The following is a 25,430-nucleotide window of genomic DNA, read 5'->3' as shown; positions in this document are numbered from 1 at the left end:
GTAGATTGTTAGTATTCCACGCTCAGCGGATAAAATCCATTTCGGCAGAAGTGGAAATTAAAGCGAATAATCAAAAAAGAGGTACGAACGAGGATGAACGAGGGGATGGTTCTTCCTCTTCTTTGTATTGGATCGTTTTTCTGTTCGCTTATTTATGAGATCACGTAACAGCGAAGTTTCGATAAAACCGATTAAAAGCAAATAGACGCGTGCCCGCGGTTTTCACGAATCTGTAATCGGTATACGCGAGACGTCAAATCTTAAACGCGTAACGCCGACGTGTAAATCGATCATGTAACGCCCGAAGTACGAGGACACCAGTCCCAATATGGAATTTATCCTAATAACGATCCTCGAATATTGATTACAGAGATGGATACTCCACTGATCCGGCAATGAATTGTCATTTCATACGATTACGTTTCCAACCCCGGCGACCATACCCTCCCTTCGATTATCAGAAACATTGTTTACACAGTTAGATCACATTCAGACCGGATTCAATCCGTTTTCCAGACTGCCATCCGCAACGATCCCGTGTTTGCACGACCCCTTTCCCCGTTCGCCATCGGGACGAGCAAGAAAGCTAATGTATTTTTCTAATAATCCAATTCAATTAAGGGCTTGCTAACAATTGAGTGATGGAGGAAAAGATTGGCAGTGGAATTTCCATTCCTTTTTTCTCTCTTTTTGAAGTGTAAACTTTCACTGAGATAGCCTCAGCGTTCCCGAAGGCGAGTACAGTTCTTATTTGTTACAAGCTTATAAAGTGTAAGAGGTATGTTTATTGAGAAAAATCACTTCAAAGGTTTTTATTAAATCCTGAAAACAAGTAAAAATTTATTAAATTTATACTGTGTAATGCATTTTCATCTATGTAGATTCTGTGTAAGCGCAGCTTCCTGCTTATCCGCCATGTTTAATAGTGTGTGGCTTAAGACGATATTGACTCGAAATAATGTAAATATTTAAATTAGGCAAACGATTTTTAAGCACAGTGTTACTAATTTTATTATTTTTTTAACAATTTCTGCTAAATTGTTTGTAATCATCTTGGAGCTTGTTTCTACGTAGATCTCTCGACTTTTGTTAATATATGGCTTATGTCCTTATTGTCCCAAACGCTTTGATTCATAGGAGGGTAATTCATTCTGTCTTGACAGCTTTAGAGAAGTTAGAGAATACTTCTGAGATATGATGCATATAACGACAAACTTATAGCGAGGGACTACCGAATATTAATATTATTTATTAGTTACGACGTATATGGAATAGAAATTCATTTATATGTACTCCTTCACAATTTTCAGTAGATGTACTATAAACCAAACAAATAGTGAATGTAGATAAATACTGAAATACTGCTATTTTATACCTTGTAATGTACGTCTTCCGCAAATGAATGATTACGTTTTCAGAAAGTTTATTACATACTCTTTGTAGGGTTAATTAAAAAATTCAATGCGTGATAATTATAATTATAACGCGTTAGTACCTCTATTGCAAAAAATAAACCCATCTTCATCCATCTGAATGCAGTAACTCTTCCGCAAGAAAATTCAACGCGTAATAATTATAATTATAACGTGTATAACACATAGAGACACTAATTTCTATTGCAAAAAATAAACCCCATTAGTCTTTAAATAAATAAAACCTCATCTTCACTAATCTGAATGCAATAACTCTTCCACAAGAAAATTACGTCGAAACGTTCGCCTAATTTCCTCAAGCACCTCCGAAAAAACCTTTTCAACCCTGTTTTTCAGATCACCCTGTACGAAATATACGAACAAGCAGACGAGAGTATATTAACCATAGCGCGGTGTGTGTAACCGCACATGGATAATCCGTTATTTGCACAGTGAGAACGCGTCGAATTCGGCCCTCTCTTGCCGTCTAATGCGCAGAGGAACGCGAGAGAGCTGTTGCAGGCAAAGGCATTAATTGGGATTAAGTAAATCAAGACGCTAATTAGCTCGCGCGTAGAGCCCAGGCCTTTCTCCCTGACGATGAACCAACCCCCTCCCCGTTCGTCTCACACCCCCTACAAAATGGCCAAACGTTACCTCTAGCCCCTCTCGAACTCACCCTTCCACCGGAAGCCGAGTCCCTCTCCGCCCACGCTGAAACACGCGTTCAAATTCCAGCGGTGGAGACTAGCCCGCTCCCGACACGCGCTTTTCCCCGGGCATTCAATTTTCCTATCCATTTATTATATGGCAACCGGTGCATGATTACAGACACACGCGTACCGCAACATTTATTTATGCGGCATCATTAGCGACGCCACTCGTGACGCTCTCTCATTCGAATAACCGTCCACGCTGATGTCGAACGATACGCACGTTTGAAAAAGCGAATCGCCAACGAAGCGAATGAATAGACGGCGCGTTTCCCATCGAGTTGAACAATCTCTCGCGGTATACGCTGCGCGAATCATAGTCGATCTAGGTGGATAAAAATCCTTTTCTACGTAAATAATTTATGAGATGGATGATTATACGATTGAAGGACCTTTCGTCGCTCAAACATATTATTTTATTCATTTTATCGTATCTTTGGATCTACCGATGATGGGGTTTTTGAAGAGTTACGATATTATTAGGACATGAGTTAGGTATCGGAACAGGTTTTAGACAAACCATTCTAATAGTGGCAAAACTGTACCTTATGAGCTACGTGCGGCTCTTTCGAACAGTTGCTGCAGCTCCTAGTTTCATATTATTAAAATACCTATTCTCTAAGAGAGATACTTCTTCTATTTCATAATAAGCTAGTAAAATAAGTCTTAAGTCAAACGCAACGAAGTTAGAAGTCCCGAGACAGTACAGTAAATCCCAAATCAGATATAACAAAGTCAGTAGAATATATCTCTAGTGAGACACAGCAAAGCTAGTAAAATGAGTCTCAAATCAGACACAGCAAAGCTAGTAAAATAAGTCTCAAGTCAAACATAGCAAAGCTAGTAGAATAAGCCCTGAGTCAGACACATTTCACCTAAATTTTTAGACATTTTCTCTACAACAGCTAATAACTTTAAAACGAAGTCTTAATTCCTGATTATTCCTGATTTTCTTCCTATTTTGACATGTAAAGTCACCCTTTTTCTGACACCTATTGTCGAAGGTCGTGTATATTCATATATTTCTAAATCTGGTATTAAAATAGAAAGTATACCTTCAGATGATGTATCTATAATACAATAAAAAGGATATAGTAAATTAACCTTTTGCGGTCCTATATCGACAGCGTATTTCATACCAGCCGATCGTATATCAACTCTGACTCGACCAAATCGAAAGTAAACAAATAAACATAGACTAGCTGGAACGAAACGACGAAAGCAGCTTGAACTGCACAGGGTAAAAGTGAGAACAAAACATTCAATGATCATTAAAGTGTAGACAACTACTTAATAACCGAGTTGTGTTCACATCTACAGGCAGACTACCTTTAACAGAAGAATTACTTCTAAAAATTTCGTTAATTCTGACAAATACAATATTTCTACAGAAAATTACAAACTTCCTTTTGAGAATAATAGAAACTTATTTTTTATCTACACCAAGCTTTTTAATCACCGTGTGATAATATAAGCTCGTGGGCCTTCCGATTGGAAATTATTCAATAATATTGAATGAAACGGAAGCATGCATATGAGAAAGGTATATTTTATTGTGACCGTAATTTCCTCAACTTTTCTCCAATAAATAATAGAAAATTAGGTCTATCATCAGGTTTTGTTTACTTGGAAAAGTTAATAAGAAAATACAAAGCTTTTTTTATGTTAAATACGACAGATTCGGTTATCTCCCCAAATAATAAATATAATGGAACATTAGTTTCAAAATCAATTTCTGTTCATTTGAAATAAGAACACGATGAAGGCACAGAAATGGAGATAGACGTTTCATATGAATGAGACGTTCAATAGAATCTATGAAGTATCAGTTATCAAAATTTTCGTATTTCTCGTACTTTAAAATTTCATAGACTTTTGATACTCAAAATATGTAGCTTAGTTGCTCAGTTTAAAAAAATTTATTTTATATTAATCTTTAACTATCTTTAAATAATTCTTTAAACAATAATTTTACAGTAATTTATATTAATTTTTTAAAACCACTTACATTTTTGTGAAGTTATTATACACCTAAATGTCAATAGTATTTTGAAAACGAGATTACAGGTTCTTTTTACGTCTATTTTATTGCACTAAAAGAATTAAATAAGGCTACAACTATTTGTTACAATTTTATTGCAGTAAAAGGAAGGTTAAAACTATATGTTACATCTATCTTTTTTTTATTTTCTTTTATCTATTCTGTATTTCGATTATTTCAATACCTACTTTAATTATTGGTGTATATAAAGTCGGATATCACTTAAATTCTCAAGTATTTGAATATTATCCACAAAGTACAAAGCAACTTACATATATGCATGCTAATACTGAAATACATCCCAGCGATACAAATAAATTCATCCTTACTTACTGATAATATAGTTAAAATCAATGCTGTAATAACATCGATTGAGCTCCCAAGTCATGTTTTGGATTCATGAATCTCATTGCAATCTCCCTGAGTAATAAATTTAATTGATTCACCAATTAAAAATCGAACAATGAGAGGGTTCACTTAAAATTCTAGATGGAAGATGAAGAGGAAGAGGTTATATCATATGGGTCGATGGAACACGAAAAGGGAATAAATGAATTCCCGAGTAGGTGACTATTTATTTCATTAAAAATGAAATAGCGAGGAAAAGAGCGTGTAGAGGAGAGAGACGATGGAGGGAAAGGGAGACAGAGAGAAAGAGAGGGGCGGGGGGCGCAGAGAGCCCGGTACGGATCCTAGTAATATCGCGAAAAGTGTTTGCTCAGCTTGTCTCGATCGAGCTCGGAGCATTAAACCGCGAGAGCGTTCTTTCGTCTCCCTGGGATTCCAGCCAGCGATACGGACCTCTCCTCCAATGTGTACACTTCTGTTCCCGATTATACGAGAGCCCTAAAGGGCTGCTTCCTGACTCCATATCGTATCAACTCGATTCTAACAATTCAAACGGCGATCAGCTGTAGTGCTTATTGCGGAGCGCGACAATTTTACTATATCCGCAATAAACTGCGTCAAAGAGTTAAGATAGAAAAACATTAACAGCAGGCCACATGAAATTACACGCTATCACGTTGTATATGATAGCACGTTGACATTATAGGACATTAGGGGTACTCGACCACTTCATTGAAAATGGACATTTCTTGAAAGAAACTACATAGAAAATACACTTCGTAGAATGGATACATTGTCAAAAAGACATTTCGCGCAATTCATGTTCGTCATGTGTGTTGAAGTTTTTAGGTTTAGGTCTAACAAGGGAACATCGAGAGGTGTAAGTCTCCGATTTTGTTGAAACTTGGCAGGATTGCAGAGTAGTCGAAAATATTCGATATATACTTTCTATATCGGCTCTAATTCATATCAAGGGGGGTTTCAAAAATATATTAAAAGATAGTATGCTTTCGTTGTTTTCACTAACTAAATGTTGATCGATCGATTCACGAATTTATATGCGACTACTATGAACCAAAATACAAAATACGGATAAAATAGAATTTTAAATTTTTACGTTATAAACGAAATAATAACATTCCTAGTTAGACTACATTTTGTGCGAAATTGGGCCTTCAAACGAGTGGCCTTAAGAAAAACGCATATCCTTATGATGTTTTCGTTATTATATTATGATACATGTCGTTTATTGTTTATGAAATGTATAAATAATAACATGGCTAATGAATACTTACGACGTCTCACACCCGATGTAAACGGTACGATAGATTCAGTGTCAGTGATCCTTGCATAGAGGAAAATGTAGCAAGTAAAGATGGTTTATAAATAATTTTCCATCAATAATTATTATCACTATATACAAACAATTGGAGTTCCTCCAGAAAATATGGTTTAATTGAACAAATTTATAAGGAAGTCCGAAAACTGAATGCAAATAGGTAATGACTCAATCTGCAGGTCCTCGGGTTCGAAACTCTCGACAGGTTTCTTTTTCAAATTTTTATTTTAAATAATTTTATTCACGATGTTCCCGTGTAAATCTACGTTTACGTTTAATTCTGGGCAGCTTTTAGGTTTAGATTTACGTCTGGGTCTAAATCCAGGTCTGGGTCTGGATTATGTCTAGGTTTAGATCTGTATCTTCTAGGTTGTATCTAGGTATAGGTTTGGATTAGGTCTTTAAATTACTATTCGACGATATGTCCTTTGATATTTTTGTACTCGCTAAAAACTTAGTATGTGGTACATGAAACAAAGTTGCTACTACAACAGAAATAATTTTAGTAATAATAATAAAACATTATTGTAACATTCTTTAACAACCAATTTACGTAATCAAATTCGGCTTCAATTCGAAGACTGAATTCTAACATACTTAGATTCAATTTTGAAATTAAACTTTATTGTTTAAGTTTTAAATCAGATTCTATACCTAAATTTAAATTATTAACCATACATCCACTATTGATAATTATAGATTAAGGAAATAACAATAATAAATGATAGTATTTATTTTTATATAAATCTGTTTCCATTGTTATTCTATTATATAGTATTTATCACTTACTCTCTTAAATTCATCTGATTTATTTACTACTCCAACTCAAATATAAGTCTGTTCATAAATGATTAAAAAAGATTTCAATAAAATCACATGAGAATAAATTACACAACGTAGATTATTCTTTGTTAATTTACAATTAATTTATTTCAGCGATCAGTAATTGATCAAATGTGTAAAATACACTGAGAAAAATGAGAAGTAGTTCTTAAATCGATCTCGAAAAAACAACAAACGAATGACGTCTTAACCCGGAATAAATGGATTTAATCGTAGAATATACCATTAATCGTCACGATTATTATCAGCAATGACGAGAGTGATACTAATTGCCGTGCAAACGATGGTAGTACTTGTGCTTTCGATCGCGATGCAAGGGGTATCAGGGGAGCTAACAGAAGAGGAAACAACGAAGGGATAGAGGGACCCCGCGTTTTGTTAACTCCTGTTTGAAGCCACTCGGCCTCCTGGGAAATGTACGTAATCGCCATGTCCCATTCTGAATTGGTGGCGACGCGTTCTTCCTGGGTTCCGTGTCTATTTCGCGATTAACGATCCACTGGTCAACTTAGACTAATTTTTCTATACATTCTAATCGTTGAGTTTGCATTTTAATCTAAACGTGTTAAATTACTGATGACAGGATCATAATCATTTGTTTACCCAGCAGACAAATGATGCGTCTTGAATCTGTAGTTTTCTGTCTTAGATCTCTGCTGTATTTCATATTTAATTATTTCACCCTCTATCATCACCCTTGCTTACCTATGGCTATAAACCTGACAAGATACTGCTTTATTGCAGGCTATCAAAGTTCTCAAGCATGGGAATCCCTTTTTTAAGATGCAGAATTTCCTGTTATAAATTCGCTATTGTTCATGTCAGTTCTACTTTTTTTCCTTCATGTTACACACATTCTTCTTAACATTTACTTTTTAATAATTCTGTATTAGATCAGTGTGCAAAATAAATCCAAGAAATCAATGTCCTCTTCTCGAGATATGCAGTCAGTAATTTACGAGATACTAACAACTAAAGTTGCTTCATATACATTATTTTTTTGAAAGATCGAAAGATTTGAAACTTTTCAAATATTGGTTTATTCAATCTGACGAGTTTTATTTACTGAGAAAAACTTATTAAAAAATTAATGTTATACTTGTAATACTTGAATAATTATGCTCATGAAAAATATATTTTTTTATAATGTACATATCAGTTAAATGTGAGAACTGAGACGAAAGACTATAACGTATACAGACTGAAAGGTTAGCATCTTTTATCCGTATTGGGTTTGCCATGATAAAATAAAAATCACTCCAATAAAATAATTAAAAAAAGTAGAAGAATCAACGTATCGAAAACAATACAATAAAAATAGTGATTCAGGCTGTAAAATAAATACAACAAGATAGTATGAAAAAACGAAGTGAAAGAATAGTAAAACTTTCCAAAAGGGCGTACCCATTAATGTATACGTATAAAACTGCTTACAAAAAATAATGCACCCCTTCTTCATTCTCATCTAAAGAAACCAACTGTTACGAAATAACGTTACTATTAGTTGCATGTTTACTACATTCAAGATTTTGATCAAATAGACAGAAAAACTAAAAACAACAAATTGAACAAAATATTGAAGTTTTTATATGAAAATTAACGAACCTAGACAAGAGTTAAAGATAAAATTCAAAATTTAAAAAAAAAATAAATAAAAAAAATAGTACACTAGTATAGCTTTTACATTTGTGAGTCACTCAATCTTCGATAAATAAATAGTTTTCAGTATCAATCTTTCTCTAGCAACGATCGCAGGCAAAGACTTTTCCATTTGCAGTTTTAGAGTTGTTAATGAATATCAATTGCAATAAACTTCAAATAGGTATAATTTTATCTCTCGTCTTATTTCTAAAAGAGATAGATACTTACAAAATAAAAATTGTTCCCACAAATACTGAATTGAAGAGATTGAAATATATTTGTTAGTGCAGTAATTTGTAATACCTGTTTACTAATTAGATAAATACAATTTTTCTATAGATACTATTTTAAAAGTGCAGAAATTATCTTCAACTTATAGATCAGACAAAAACAATGACAAGCTAAATGTTTCCCATGGGTCGTAATTTACTGACCGCTTAATAAATATATTTTATCTCGAATAAAAACTTACATTTTCAAAATGTGAGAGCATTAACGCAAATGACCGATTTTCATTAGCTATAAAAAGTGACAATTCGTTACCTATCCTCAAAAGCATAAAACATCCAATGAACGAAAGTCACGATTGGTCTTCGTTAAAAGAGTTTTCGCAGGTTTCTCTAATACCTATACACCGAACAAAGTCGAACTACAACAGAATCTCAAATAAAGACCCCTTTTATATTTTCTAGTTTTCGTAAATCGGTATCATCGGCAGTTTCAATTAAATCAAGGCAGCATAAATTCGTATCTGGTCGATCTTGAAAAATATCGAGTGTCCAACCGAGAACCATGAAGGGGGTCCGCGGAAAGAATCCTGGGGCATCTGCAAGAGGACAGAGAAAAGTACGAAACCAGCATTTGAAAGAGAAAAACCGAGTTGGTCGCGACATCAAAACGATATATCCTTCTGTTTGCTGGCGACCACACGATACAAGGCTCCTCTCTTCGAATGAGAAAGCAGAGAAACGAGATTCCCCAACGCGGAATTTGAAAAAAAAAGAGGAACATAGAGAGGGAAACGGTAAGATACCCCTCTCCCTCATTGATAAAAGGGTAGTCGAGGGTCAAAAGCGGGGAGGATCGAGCAAACGAGCGGGCCGCGCGCGCGGGAATAAAGTGGAATTCAGCGCAACGTGAATTATAAACGATATTATGCAAACACTACGGAGAAAGAGTACTCGTGCCCGCGAGTTAATTTGATGAAAAACATCAGTGAGCAGGGAGAGAAAGAGAAAGAGAGAGGAAACAGGGAAAAGACGCATCTCCCGAGAAGATCGTTCTCGAACCTCTCTTCTCTCCCATCTGAATACCTGTTTTCGGGTATTCAGAGTCTCTAATCGCTACACTGCTACGATACAAACTGCGAATCTTCGTTTCTAGGTTTCTAGCTAACCTGTCTACCTAACGTGTTAGCATTTCTGCTAACTTCATTTGCTTTCTTTAGTGTCCACTTCTTACGAACCGTTCTGTTGTGTATTTTAGAAGTTTTCGCGAAGTGTTCATTTCGATGATCAAATTGGAGTACAAAATTATGTATTTTTGGAAAATTTTTAAGTGATTTCATTAAATATTTTACACTTATGAAAGCTTGTTTTAGAAAATGAAGTATTTGCGTATGAAGTTATACGCAACAAAGCGGGGAAAATACTGAAGAATTTGTTAATTTTTATTAGTTTAAAATCTTCATGTACGTTTAAATTTGCAAAAATTTAAGTGACCTAAAAATGTTATATAGATATGAAGTAAATATCTACAATATATTAATTTAAGCACATCTTCACCCACAGGTTTTGGCAGTAGTAAGATGGTTTTCGATACTTAAATTTTCCTATTTTTTCGTCTCTAATTTGGACTATTTCTTCAATCTATAATGCACATAATTCTTGATAGAAATTAGCCCAGTCAACATCCGTGGTTGAAGATATGTCCAATAATTTACTAAAAATTTCCGTTGGGAATGCTGGAGAGCATAGTAGTCGCAGCAGAGGCCAAAACATGAACAAGTTGTTGGACCCCGCTGGCCGGAGGTTCTCTTAAACAAATCCTGCTCTGACTCACTCCGATTTGTTTTTTCCCCTGTTCACGAATATCAGACCTAACCAAACCCGAATCAAACTTTTGATACAAAGCTATCTAACCCAAACCTAGACGAAAACTATCCCAATCTTGTAACAAACTGTAAAAATGCAACGTGTAATTTTGAAAATATTTTTGTGTGTATCTTTAAAACTAAGCTCGAGAAGTGGTTATATGTGAAATTACTCAGACTGCTGATTTTGAAAACACATTTGAAAGCAAGTAAAATCAAAAATACGTATAAGGCATTATACGTAGTAAGGCATTAGAAGGACTATATAAATATCCTATAAATAATTTACTTCCCTCACAAACGTGAGATTAGTTATTTCAACCACATCTACCACTCACTGTCAGAACTAGTAATTGTTAGCAGGCATGTGTAGTAAACAAAAATTGAATTCGTTCCTTTATTACGACTGTTTGGCTTTGATGAACCGCCTCTTTCTGACCTACCACAATATCAACTATAAAGAATACGGTATCCTATTATAAAAATTCTGACTTTGTCATTATTGTAATGAACTGTGTAATACTTCACTTCATTATTTCTATTAAATATATCGAAATATAAAAAATTTGAAGACACAAAAATTATTACCTTCATCATCGCTATTATTTAACAGTTCTTCAACTCACTGATTCAATTATACTTTCTATACATTGTAATAACATACATGGAATCTGTATGATATTAATTTTGTATTATTTTTATATGTAGACATTTTCTGTTGTGTTTGGTCTTTTTTACAAAGACTCATCCTCTTTTCCTACATCATTCGACCAAGGTAAAATATCTAAGTACGAATCATCGCAGGAACAAGTCAAGAAAAAGGATACATTTCTAAAACCTTATAATAACCAGTCCATCGTCTGCCAGTTACGTTATAATTAATTGTAAATTAATACAAGTTCAATTTTGACACTTGAAAGTAAGATTAATATTTGCTATTTAAAAGTTAAAAGATTACCTTGTGTGATTACATTTATTACTACTTTTGTGTAATTATATTTACTGCACATTAAAAATTAAACGTTTAATTTCTAATTAAGAATTTCATACCCATAAAATGTTTTAAATTAAACTGTTTTATAATATCGTTAATTTTTTGTCCCATAAAGTTAGGTCTCTCATCATATCTCTCTAATTTTCCAACTTTCCTTCTTCTTTCAATCCCAATTAACAAGAGGGATAAAGTAACAAGAAAAGAACACGATGGAAATAAAGAGAAGCCGTCAATACGGGAGAAGAATCGAAAAATAATGAGTGCAAGCATATCCAAGGAAAGTAACAGACACAGAGAAACAAGATCCAGTAAAACAAACTTACTGATGGAAACCTGAAAACGAGAAAGAAAAATCACGAATACTCGTAGAAACAATTGAACCAACATGAAACCGTTCTCCCTCTTTCTTTACATTCCTCAGTATAATTCGCCAGTGTCGATCACAGTGAGGGAAAAACAAATCTTCCCGGTTTCGTGGTGGCAAACGACAGTTCTCTCTCTTATTACGTCGCAACATTGGCCAGTGTTCAACACCGTCTTCCCCTGTTCAAGCTCCGTTAACAAGGAAGGGGGCCAGCAACAGGAGTAGATAATGATGGGGAGAAAGAGAGGATCCCATCGATGCTAAGGAACAAAAAGGAGCAAAAAATGATAAACGCGGGCAGAGAGGAAGAAAGAAGGTACCCGCGATCCTCCACGCGGATCGCAAACAACACTAGGCGCACGTGCAATCCCATGAATCGAGCCAGAACCGCGAACCTCGATTCGTCGGGGGCGGTTCTTCGGTGGTTAAGGGTTGGGGTATGCTGCACAGGAGTGGCTGGAACTGTCTGGAGGAGGAAAGCCCGAAGGACGTCGGAAACCGCTCGAAAAAGCGGGCGAATCTGCGAGTTGGCTGGTGATAACACTGCTGCTGATTTCCTGGCGTTCAAATCACGAGCAATCGCGACATCAGACTCGCTGCTTATCGCGAAACTCGCTACTCTTATCGTGCCCAGTCGATTGTTCGCGGTCAGTGATATCATCGAATCGAGAAATCGACGTGGAATCTTTTCGAATCCTATCCTCTGGATTTACGAGAGTGAAGATTATTTAGGGATACATGGTCGACTTAGAAGTTAGGATGTAATCATTTTTTTTATTTAGAGAAAACTGTTGACTGGTTGAGGAATATACACTTGAGATCTGTGATTAGGAAATTAAATAAATTTCATGTTTTTTAAATTCCTGTCAATTGTTTAGATTGAGTTTCATGGTGGTTAACTGAGAGTTGTGATAGGAACAAAAATGTGGGTGATAGAGTATTCTTAGTGATACTGGGTGCTTACGTTTTAGTGATAAGATGCTGAAGCACTGGAACACCAAAGTGAAACATTTCAAATTTGTACAATTTCTACAACTTGGAAACAGAATTCACAAATGCAACCGTGTTTGAAACTTAAAATGTTACAATTCCTCGAACTGGAAAGTTTTTTTTTTAAATAAAAGGCTTTTACAGTGAAGGAATTACCAAAGTAGAAGAAATTCAGAAGTAGAGAGAAGTTTCCCGAGAAGAGTGGAATTGTTCGAAAAACAACTAAAAATTGAGCAAAAATTGAACAATTTTCTACGATTTCAAAACCTTTAGGTCAGAGTTTCTAAGTCCATGAACATCCTTATGTCTAAACACGAAGAACTAGAAAACTCTGGATAAACCCTGCCAGAATGTAATTCCAATTAACAAAAAGTAAACAATAGATAAATGTTAATAAGAAGTACAGAAGATTTCTCAAAATCCAAAGATTTAGCTAGTTCCGAACTTCAAACAAATAACCGAGAAACGATGCTGAAGCATCCCTAATCTAATCAACGAATCAATCGTCGAATATTCTGTAATTAATTAGACTTTCACAATGTACAGCCTTTATAGAGCTTGGTTTGGTGACAGTGTAACCGGCGATAATTATTCTCGCCTACAAGAGACTCTATCACCACCTGACACGGTGATAAGGGTCGGAAACGAAGGGGAACATCAATTTGTGGCCCACAAAGGGGTATTAGCTGCACATAGCGGATATTTGAAGGCTTTGTTAACTAGTGCTGCAGCAACATCTAATCAAAACGTTAGTACAAATGTTGGATCATGTAGCAATTTACCAGCAACTGCTATTGCAGTTACTACGACGAATGCTTCGGAACAAGCTCTAAGGCAACCGGTCACTTCCGTCTCAGTTTCATCAATTGGTAACTATTATTTTTTCCTGCTTTCGTGTTTTACGAATTCAGTTAATTACCGAAGATGGTAAAATAAAATGGATACCAATATTTATTTGATTTCGTGGAAGGTTATTGAACATTACTGAATTTCTATTAGAGTGAATGAATCTTTATGTGACGATCATTGATTTAAGCGTTCTTTTGGAAAGTAGAGTAAGTGCCAAAATTGAAAAATATTGGAAAATGTTGACACTAATGCTACTTTTCATAAGAACGCTTCAATTTAGTAATTACTGAAAAGTAAAAAATGGGATGTTAACAGTTATGGAATAGTTGAAGATTCCATACTACTAAAACAATATTTTCAAATTTAATTTCTATCTTTTATCTTTATCGGCTACTGAATCTCAGATTACTACTGATTCCAAATTTTTCTAAATTTTTCATTAATCTTTATTTGCAGTAGTGTTAAAATTCCACGCAAGGATCGTATTTTGGTTAGAAAAACGAAAAACAATTTGTAGAATTTGAAAATTGTTATAGATGTTTGTAATAACAAATATTTGGAAATTTACTTTTCACGAAATTGATAAATGAAAAAGATAAAAAGTGGAGTTTTACTGAATCTTTGTAAAAAATCTCTTTCATCATCCAAAACACATTTAAATTCACTCGCTCTCTAGTTTTGCTAGTTTCTTTTATTATTAATCATAAAATTCGTAAATCAAATAAATACTACAGAATGATACTTCCGTACGTTTTGCAAGAACTGTGTAAGAAACTTTTGAAATCCTGAACAATCTCTCAAAAAACATTTCTGAGAATCAACCATTTCTATCGACCACAATATTTAATCTCGAATTCCAGGTGGAGAAGCATTCGCTCCTTTGTTAAACTACATGTACACTGGTCGTTTAGAAGTAACACTAGACAACGTTTACAGTGTTCTGTTAGCTACCCACTTATTACACATGCCAGGAGCTTTAGAGCAGTGTAGAGCAGCTTTATTCAGATTAAGAGCTCCAGTACCTCTACCAACGCCTATACCAGTACCAGCTGCACCAACATCGACTCTAACATCCACGTCGATGTCGTCGTCAACGCCAGGCTCTGGGAATATACTGAGACCGATACCAAACCGACTCATGATCGATCCAACCATGTGCTGGCCGACAACACAGTTTTATCAACCAACCGCGCCACACTTAAGTCATCTGACTCAATTGCAGCCATCGGTGTTGATGCAGTCAACTGTCCCACTCAATGTTTCTGTGGTGCCGACCTCGAGTCTACCAGAGACACAGAACTCGACACGTTATAGGTTCGTCTCAATAAACGTTCAAGTTTAGTGATCATTTTTTGTGAGTAGTCAAATGAAGCGAGTGCAAAAAGATAATCTTATGTTTTTCATTACTCAAGGGTCTATTTGAACGACAATAAAAGCATTTATGAAAAATGACAGTTTAGCTATCTTCTTTGATAGATGTTCTGGAAGATTGACAGTGCTCATAATAAGTTAATAGAATCGGATTTAATGAGGAGAAAATTTGTCTAGATTCTCTTTGTAATCTTGTGAGAGTTATTTCTTCATTTTTAAAATAAGGTTCATTGATTTCATCAACATTATGCACAATGAAATTTCAAGTATATTAATAAGCAATGCTAAAGTTAGTTTAAAATCATTTTGTTTAAAGCAAAATGAGTTATTTTACATGCAATGTGGAGATAATTGTTTAGTCGAGAAAGATAAACTAGTAATCAAAGAGAAGTATTGGTAAAATGTTCGCAAAGAATTCAATTTGTAATCAATTCATTGTGATGTAAATTTTTACTTTCCTTCTCAAATTTAAGAATTGATTAATTGATTCTTGAGGCCATTTTCGTTATAGACATTTTACTTATAGACTTCGCTTTCTAATTTCACATTCTCCTCAAAGATAAATATAAAATCCTATTGAATTATGAATTCGAGAAGAAATAGACAGTACGTCAGAGCTTTGCTGAATCCTACTTATATTTTCAATTGATATCATCTTAACGAACTTCAAGACTTTATTGTTCTTCTAAACATGCTTTCCAATGTTCAGTTATCGTCAACCTTTACACACACGCCCTCTGAACTCTTCTTTGCAATACACAAAAATGTACTAACTTTCCTTTTTTCCCCATGACAGTGAAATTCCATCGCCCAAATCTTCCACTTATCAAACCGACCGAACCAGAAACCTGAGGGAGCTAAAACAGAAGCCTAGTGAAGACGTATTCTCAGCCGCTTTCACAGCGTTCTCAGCCTCAACTTCAACAACCTCACCAACTCTGTCAGTATCACCAACGTCATCTCCAATGTCCCAGTCCTCGTTGCCAACATCTCAGTCTAAGAAGTCAGGCTCAACGGATCAACGACAGAGCCAAGAAGACGATTACGAACAATCGAAGACAAGCAGCAGACAAACCCAAGAACGTGCCTCGTCTCTGACTCCTCTGGAAGAGTCAACGTCAAATCGCCACCACGAAAGGAGCATAGAATCTCTATCAATTCCAGAAACTGATCGAAGTAAATCGAAACGCAGAGGACGAGGATCGGCAGGGAACGAAGGTTCCTCGAGTGGTGTTCTATCAGTGGTCTACGACGTAGCTTGCTGCGACGGTCCAGTGAGATTCCACCGCGTTCTAAACGAGAACTACTCATCATCCGCGTCCTGTGGCACCAGTACTATCCCTCCACCACGATTGCAGAGGCCCTGCTTCGAGCCTGAGAACGTCACGAGCGAAAACGACGAAAATGGGGGACCTGGACCAGGAGTCAGGACACCCTGCGACTCCATCGAGTCCAACATCGAAACGACCACTAACAGCGGCAGTTATACTTGTGGATACTGCAGGCACACGTTCAAGTCGCAGTACTGCTATCGAAAACACGCCAAGAGGCACCTGCTGTCTAGCAGAACGAATAATTCGATGGGGAATCGGCAGAGACAAGAGGTCGCGAGGAACAGAAGGGAAGTGCGACTGTTGGACCTAAATGTTCAGTATTATCCTTGCAAGATCTGTGGATGCAAGTTCCCTAGTTATTATTTTGTGCACAAGCATAGAAAATTGTGCCACGCGAATATTGAAGACAGATCGCAGAATGAGGAGGCGAGCGGAAATGCTGCAGAGGATCAGGAATCGATGACTTCAACTACCACTGAGAGACAGTGAGAATCAGAGAAAAACTGATGATGCCTCATGCATTTTCAAGGGTATAATTTTGTGATACGTGAAATTGATTTATGAGATCAATTTTTTGTAGAAATAAATAGTGAGTGACTGTAATCTTGATTTCAGAATTTTGAGGAGACGGGGAAGTTGAAGACTGGCTGTTGCATCGAGGAGTTTCTCATTCTTTGAGATGTTCATCGTTACGAGATAGTTGAGAAGATACATGAAACTGCACTGATACACTTTAGACTCACGAGTTAGGGGACAAGACTGCACGCACAGGATTTTCGTTAATTATTTAGTGGATTATTTTAGGATTAAGATGTTACGATATTGTGAAATTAAAATAATTAAAGTATCGTAATGTAAGAAAAGATTGAAGTTTTTTTCTTGACTCTCCTTTGTGAAACGACGAATTTCGTTATACTTAAAAATTGTTATTGTATAAAATGTAACGTAAAGGGAAAGAAACTTTAAGATAAATTAGTATTTCTACCATCACATACTAATTGGGAAAGATATTTGCATTTTAGAAATAGTTGCCTTAATGTGTATTAAATGCAGTATAATGATTTTTTATCGTAACAATGTTAAACATTCTGAAGTTTATAAATGTATATATGTTCTAGTCTACACGAATTTAAATAATACAATTTAATAAGATGTAGATAAGAACAAGAATAATGAACAAAAGAATATTGTAAAACTAAGCCTTGTATTACAAAGCGATATAACCGAAACAACATTAATAGTATTTTGTTAAGGACATGTGGATATAATATCTTTCGCGAAGACGGATAACTAAGGAATGATAATGTTCCAATCATAAGTATTAAAACACTACAGAACTGTACTTTTTCTTTCATACTAATAATTCAATAATATAATGCACCATGTCATTACTCTTTTTTTTAATTTTCTATCTAATCAGTGTAATTTTTGCTTTTGAACAGATATTTTATATCAAATATGAACACTAATCAAGTTATTAATAATAATAAATGAATCACTTTACAGAAAATGTTAAACAAGAAACCTACACAAACTACACAATAAAACGTATAGAAAATTTGATAAGAAAATTTAATAGATATACGAACTTCTTGAACATTAATTCAGTATTTAATCTTTTACTTAGGTTACTCAAGAAACCTTCAAAACAAAACAGTAAAAGAAAAAACGACAAATTCGAGTAGAATCTTAAGAACAACTTTTGTCATAGACTACAATTTATGTTACCACGCTTTTTACATAAATTGAAAAAAAAATAAATAAATAAATAAATAAATAAAAAGAGCTACTTCTATTATACTCTGTACCTAGTATCTATTACCAATCCGTGAGATTAAATCTATATACACATATAATGCCAAAATAGTTATCCCCTTGCCTTATAATATTTTTCCTAATTTCTCTCAATATATATATACAGTAAATAATAAATTTACTGATTACTAATTAATCAGTCATTAAAACATAAATTAAAAGATCAATAAACGTTAAAGTTCATCTTCTCATTTTTCTTTATGAATATCAAACTAACGTCTGCTTCAATCTTTAAAATACATAACGTGAATATGATTTGCTATTCTAAGGCAAGAAGTTAACGAAGAAAATGGGAATATTCTTTTTCTCATAAAACTTACCGATGGTGTCCATCGATTGGGCCTCCTCGTCACTAGTCTCCATAGGAGTCGCGTGATTATCTTTCTTCTTTTCTTTTATTCTACTCGCTGCACCAATACTGCCGGTACTACTATTCGTTTCCCTGGAGCCTGGCTTCTTTTTAGTACTGTCTTTGAAGTCCGACTGTATCGTTGACGTGTTCGTAGCGTTGATGTTTAACGACGACGTCGACGAAGTCGATGACGACGACGACAACGTGCTCTTTCCGTCTATTCTGTAACAATTAATACGCACAAAAAATATAGACACTGGTTGAAGAAAAAGAAACGTAAAACAAATAAGAAATAACATTTAAATTCAAATTAAGTTAATGTTGCCATTTAACAGATGTATTTTGCATTTTGCCAAGTTCGTTCTGAGTTAAATAGTCCTGAGATCGATTTTGATTAATTAGTTTTTAAAAATAGCAAAAATAATGACGAATTTATAAGGAGAAAATGCTGTATTATCACTACCCTTTTCATATAGTATTATTAAAAGTAAACGCAAAACTAAGAATGGTGAATTTCGTACAAGAATTTAAACTGCATTATATTAATGGGACATCCCTTTTGCAGCTCGACAAAGAAATTTAAATTAAACTTGCTCTACTTTATACATGAACGTACAATAAAATTGTTATGTTCCTGTGTAATCACATATGTAGTAATTCGTTACTAGATATAATATACTTCTTAATTTTATAGCTGTAAGACAAAAAAATTCGAATTAAAGTTTTAAGTCTAGAATATACAATGTGTACATATTTTCAGAAAGAAAAAAGAGCACTGGCAGAACTTTTTTTTTCTTAAATGTAAGGGTCCAAGAAGACACAAGTCCATAACACAATATTAAAGTTGAAAACGTTAAATGCTAATATTTCGGAAACAAAAACATGTGACCTATGTCATTTTGTTTTATAACCACAGAATTGAAGAATATTTCTTCAGTTAAATTACAGGGTGTCCAGTGATAAAATTAATTCATAATTACAATGAATATGAATAACTCAGTGATATAAGCATTTACTAAATATGGGGCAATTAATTTTTTTCTAATTAATTTCAGTCATGAATATTAATTAGTGTTATTCAGGTTAACATTTATTTCCATTCTTCTCATATTCCGAAATTATTGCATTTGTTTCACGTCGTAATTAAATTTTCATCGTTTAAAACAAAGTGATAAAATTAAAATTAAAAAAAAAATTCATACGAAATGTTCATAACCATATGTATCATAACCATATGTATTTCCAGAAAAAAAAAGAAAAAAATTTATTCCCTTTAGTAGATCGTAAAACAATCTGTATTATATTAAATAATATCCATGCAAGCGAGAGAAATGAACCTTTAGATTTTCACGCGGTAGGGATTCAGATTTTCAGTGAGCAATTCAATTTCGATGATGAATGCCTACGTAAACATAATCCACTAACCAGTAACCATTGATTAGCATTACAATCTAATAACCATCCTCCCTTACCACCCCTCGTACTTCAATTTTACCACCATATTCTGTTTCTCCCTACCTACACTTCTCTCACCCTCCTCCATTCTCCTCCTCCCTCCGTTTCAATAAATTTTTTTCTTCAGAACAAGATATAATCTTCACTTCAATATTATTACATTAACTGTAATCATTAAAAATATCATTGAAAAATTGCCTTAAAAAAAAAAAAATTGAAATAACGAATCAATAAAGTAAAAGCTGAACTAAAAGAGAAATCTAGATAAATAGAAAAATCATATATTTTTTATGTGTGCATATCTGGAACGTACTACAAATATTGCGATGCAACAAAGTAATTCTTTGTCCTCTCTTTGTTGGAAAAGTAAATTAGAATTTTGGAATGACATTTATGATGTGAAAGACTGTTTGACATGAATGACCGAATAATACTAGTTGAAATAATAAATTCTGTACATGCATTCTATTTCACAATGTCGAATGAAATATACACGGTGTTCGTTTACAAAGTGGGAAGAATTTAAGAGATGGTTCTGGGTAGAATAACGATGATGTGGTTGAACCTTCATACGTTAATTGATGGCGTGTTGAAAAATAATACAAGCTCAAAAACTACATTTTGAGATATTTGATCTCAATATGTAGATCTATACATTTTACATATCTGGACCCGAAAGCAAGAGTGTACCAATTCTACTTTTTCGTATGACTTAATACACTCTGGCCTTGGGATTCTGACATAATTTTGAGATTATTTGAAAATAGCTAAATTTGTACTTATAGTGTTCTTTAATTCACTAGTTACTGAACTTTAATTCTAAGTGTTTAAAAGGAGTAAAATCCACTTGAATCTTGGTCAATCAAATAGCACTCATGTCGCATGAGTGAAAAGCTTGTGGCTGTGGTTAGATGGTGCAGAGCAGTGATTACCATAGCCACTGTTCGGATGAAATATAAAATTCCACTACTGCTCTTTGAAACAAGTATCATTTTACGTAATTTTTTATGATAACCACTGCTTTCTTTAAATGTTTATAATTAACTCATTCTGCTTATAATTAGGATTCAAACAGAATTTCGTTATTCTTAATTGTCTTATTATTTGAACGTGTAGAACTACTCCTTAAATTCTTCTTTCCCTCTAACCGCTTACCCTACATATTTATTACAGTAACTTAATATGAGAAAAAAAATGTATAATTCTACTAAAAAATGAATATGCTGCCAAACGTTGATCTAAATATTATTTTTCCATTTTCAACATATTATCCGTTCTGTTCAAAAAGAATAATAAATACTAAACATTTTCAACATTTCTGTACCAGTAATGAGTTTATAAAATGTAAAAAACAGGCTTCTGAAGTTAAATCATATGTCAATGATTCGTATTTTTCTTATACAGTTTGCGACGAACGAGATAACGAATATATACTGTATAATTAGTTTTCTTGCCATCGTTGGTCACAATCACCATTGTAACATGTATTATAATATAATTCATATTCATATCTATCATATTTAAAATCATAGTGAAAACAGTATGTAATGTTACAAGTATTTTTCAACAATACGAAAAATTGTTACTCTTGAGATCGATATTCTAAAAATAGTCTGCATATATATATTATACACCTTATAAAACATAGTGCATAAAATAATAGTTATTAGTAATGTTTACGAATAACTATACATATATTAGAAAAATTTATATCCTTAATGCCATAAGTACATTTCCTTTAAATATGCATTTTTCAAGTAGAAAATTCTAGTGATTATAGCAATGATATGTTTCTTGTTAAAATAAATTAGTTTTAATAATATGTATAATATAAATATAAATATAAGAAAATAATGTAGATGCTTTGAATTTTCTAATTATAATTTCTGAACATAATCAAGATAGAAACGGCTGTTTGTTTTAATAAGTATCTCCCCTCCGCACGTTACTACAAGAGCAAATTTATATTCATTTTACTGCTACTAAATACTAATCAAAATATAATTTAATTATTTGTGTGTTTTCACAGTACACAATGAAATTTACACTTAATACTATGAATTGCAATATTGTCTATGAAATGCATATTATCAGAAATCTACAGTATGCAATTCGGAAAATTAGTAATTTCTTTTTCACTCATTGGGCTGCTTAATGTCATAGCATTACTATAAAACTTGTAGTATTGTATGTAACACTAAAATTTAATACTATTTAATACCACAAAATTTAATATCAAAACTTCTAAAATACTTTAAATAAAATACATTTATAACTATTTATCAATCCTATTCTCAAATTTCGTTGAATCCTGAGGCTACAGTAAAGCGTATTATGTATTTTTCTCAATTAATTTAAGAAAATAATAGGATGAATTATTTTAACTATTTCCTTTAGAATCTTTAAAGTTACATTTGGCAACAGGTTGGACTTGAATTATTTTACTCTATGTGCACAACATTACCCGTAATGTCGGATCTATAATAACGGTTTATGGCATGAGTACAATACAAAAGGTTAATATTTTGTTCCCCTCTTAAAACGTCTGTTTCAATCAGTACTCAAGCTGCTGATTATTGCAAACAATGCAAACATTTAGATAATCGTTATATAATCGATATGTATTATTATGTATTAAATCGTTTATATATTAGTGATACTAAAGACTTTAACGTATACTATAATGATATAAATTTGAAAAAATATAAATGATGTTCATGTTCAATACAAATGTCTTCTGTTTCAATTCTATTACAAATAGACCCCGTGATACCAATAATTATTTTTTAAACAGAATTAAATTAAACTACATAGACTGATAAATATCGATAAACCTTATGATATCAATATATCTGTACGCTTGAACTAGTAAGTATTACAATAGTCAAGATATAAATACTAAATTACAACCTTAACTAGGTATTTACATTCGGAGTCGTCGTTTCTAGTGCGATCTTCGGTATAAAATATTTATTATTATGAATCTACAGTTTTAAAACTTTGCATACGAACTTGGTCATGTTTCGAAATAACGTAGTTATATTTTTGTACTATTATGTTTATTATTATTTAAATAATTGCATGTTTCTTGCAGTATAGTATTTGAAATAGCTGCCACGTATCTTTCGTATCTTTATATTCACCTAAAATAAAAAACTTAAACACGCGTTTAATCTAGATTAGTCGTTATATCGTCTGAAATAAAATGAAATAAAATAAAATTTTTTATTTATTTGTATGATATAAAAAAGTATTGTTATCATTGACGTAAACTTAGTTCACACGATAAAAGAACATCTATTTAACATGCGTGTAAAGTTTGAAGAAGATTCATTAATTTGATCTTGAGATATCATGGTAGTCATTTAAAACGATATACTATAGAAAATATGTAATAATTTGAGTAATAACAAAGATAATTGGATAAAAATTACACTGTCTTGTCTTAAAAGACGAGTAAAGCATGTAAGAAGAATTTAAAAATTTTTGATCTGTAGTTATATAAACTTTTATTTTAAAAATCGCCTAAAGTCGACGTCTCCAAAAGACAATACCCCCTTAATGATAACATTGAAAATCTTCCAGGTAGTATTTATCTTTTCTTAGTATAATTCCTTTTCTGTTTTCATTTTATACTACTTATATACTATAACTAATTATATATCATAGTTTTACATTAAATACCCTATTACACAAAAATTAAATGTGAAAGTTGGAGAATTACCATTTCTGTCACCATCTTTACGATATGTTATTCGACGTGCGTTACAAGAACTAACATGTCTCATTTACCTTATAAAAAAGAACGCATGTGCCATCAAATATCCAAATGTGATCTTTTTCGTGACGAAATGATGAAATAGATTACTTCACGCAGCAAAACCGAAACATGCTACTATTCAGAAGAAAAGATGAAATGTATTCTTTTTAGGAGATAGTCGGAGTAGGCTACTTTTCATAAGGTATTATATTATACATTATATATTACATATTATAGATTAATTACCTTTATTATTTGTTTATATCCTAGTAGCTAGATTCTCATTGAGACTTATACAGATTTAGATATGTTTATAAACAAATATAATATTGCAATTAATTCTACAGAAATGGTATTATTTCCACTTTTCAAATAAAATTCTTTCGCAATAAGATATTCTCAGTTAAAACAAAGAAATAAAAGAAAAGAAAATTATGTAAGAAAGAGAAAAATACCACTGCTTGGAAGATTTGAACTTTATCACTGGTGTTGTAATTCAGCATCTTGACATCTTGACTAGTGTAGTACCTAAAAATAATATCAATTTTAGTAGAATTAAGAAAATAAGTATTTATAGCCAGGTTTTATAAAAATAAGCAATCGTTAATACATTTGATACTTTGTCATTCATAAATTTATCGATGTGTGCCTCGTCAAAACTCAGTCTTCTCAGAAAAGCACTCGTCCAGCTTGTAATCCTTGTAGATGAACATAAATCAAAGTTCAATAAAAATAGAAACATTTCCATGAGTTAACTTCAGAGTATATACCATGAAAATACCTGTCTTATAAATTTTATTAAAGAATTCAAAATAATTTTAAAAATTTTATGTGTATAAATGTATAAAACTATACTATTTTCAAATTTGACTCTATTTCCCAGTAGAACTATTACTTCATAACATATTTAGACTATCACTTTGAGTGAATCATTGTGTATTTTATTCCAATTTTTTGCTTAATAGATAAGATCTCTTGCACCCTTTTGTAATTACTGAATTGTTAACAATATAATGATCCTTTGTAATCAATATTTTATATATTACGTTTTTAATTTCCTAACTGCTCATGTAACAATATATGTACAGGATGGGTGAAAATTTAAAAGTTGATTTTAGATGCCATAATATGATAACAAACAATAACAAAATTGCATTTGAGCTTTCGTTTGTTAATTATAAGCAGTTAATAAAAGTAATAGCTACCATAGTCACCGATGTAGACAGGCATTCTAAATCAAATCAAATTGTACATCACTCGGTGTAGACAATGGCTATGATAGTCACTGCTTTCCCATGACCTAGCCCCTGTTACTACTTTTACGTTGACAGCGATTCCATTCCATTTCATGCGCAAAGTTTCAGAATCTTACAAATTTTTAAACGTTTATAATTAATAAATAGAGGCTCATCCGCGATTGCGTTATTTTTTATTTTCATCTGATATTCGCATTAACAACTATGTATCTCCTAAATTATCTCCCACCTATATATAGAAAGTGCTCGACGACAGGCGTAAAAAATTTTAAAGTGTCATATTCTACATGTAAAAATAAAACGAAAATGAAAAGTGACAAAAATGCGTTCCAGGTATTGTTTCGGAGTTATTAATTCTTGAAAGAACGTCTAAAATAATGTGTTTGATTCGAGATTTATCCTACTCTGACATCACAACTCAGAGACATTTCACATGAATATTATATCTTTTCGCAGCAATT

General features: G+C 33.0%; 2 protein-coding genes across 9 annotated transcripts in view; one reads left to right on the top strand and one right to left on the bottom strand.

Moving 5' to 3' along the window:
* Positions 1-25,430, bottom strand: part of Smr (nuclear receptor corepressor smrter) — a 98,838-nt gene that overhangs the window by 16,946 nt on the left and 56,462 nt on the right. For all 8 annotated transcript variants that reach the window (XM_076389491.1, XM_076389489.1, XM_076389495.1 and 5 more), the window contains one exon: positions 18,467-18,720. In XM_076389491.1, the coding sequence (XP_076245606.1) occupies positions 18,467-18,720 (254 nt within the window). The remainder of the gene's footprint in view (positions 1-18,466; positions 18,721-25,430) is intronic.
* On the top strand, positions 13,316-17,054 carry LOC143186088 (uncharacterized). Its single transcript, XM_076389498.1, has 4 exons — positions 13,316-13,646; positions 14,487-14,940; positions 15,794-16,861; positions 16,947-17,054. Exons 1-3 carry the CDS (start codon positions 13,316-13,318, stop codon positions 16,818-16,820), a joined length of 1,812 nt encoding a protein of 603 aa, XP_076245613.1. The 3' UTR covers positions 16,821-16,861; positions 16,947-17,054.

Source organism: Calliopsis andreniformis, chromosome 12 (genome assembly GCF_051401765.1).
Source record: "Calliopsis andreniformis isolate RMS-2024a chromosome 12, iyCalAndr_principal, whole genome shotgun sequence".
Classification (NCBI taxonomy): Eukaryota; Metazoa; Arthropoda; class Insecta; order Hymenoptera; family Andrenidae; genus Calliopsis; species Calliopsis andreniformis.
The sequence above is the reverse complement of the archived record's forward strand: the minus strand, read 5'-3'. Positions and strand labels throughout refer to the sequence as shown.

Excerpts from the sequence above, each read along its gene's own strand:
- LOC143186088 (XM_076389498.1), top strand. The coding sequence starts at position 13,316 with ATGTACAGCCTTTATAGAGCTTGGTTTGGTGACAGTGTAACCGGCGAT. Across the intron at positions 13,647-14,486 it reads CGTCTCAGTTTCATCAATTG|GTGGAGAAGCATTCGCTCCT; the intron begins GTAACTATTATT and ends CTCGAATTCCAG. Across the intron at positions 14,941-15,793 it reads CAGAACTCGACACGTTATAG|TGAAATTCCATCGCCCAAAT; the intron begins GTTCGTCTCAAT and ends TCCCCATGACAG.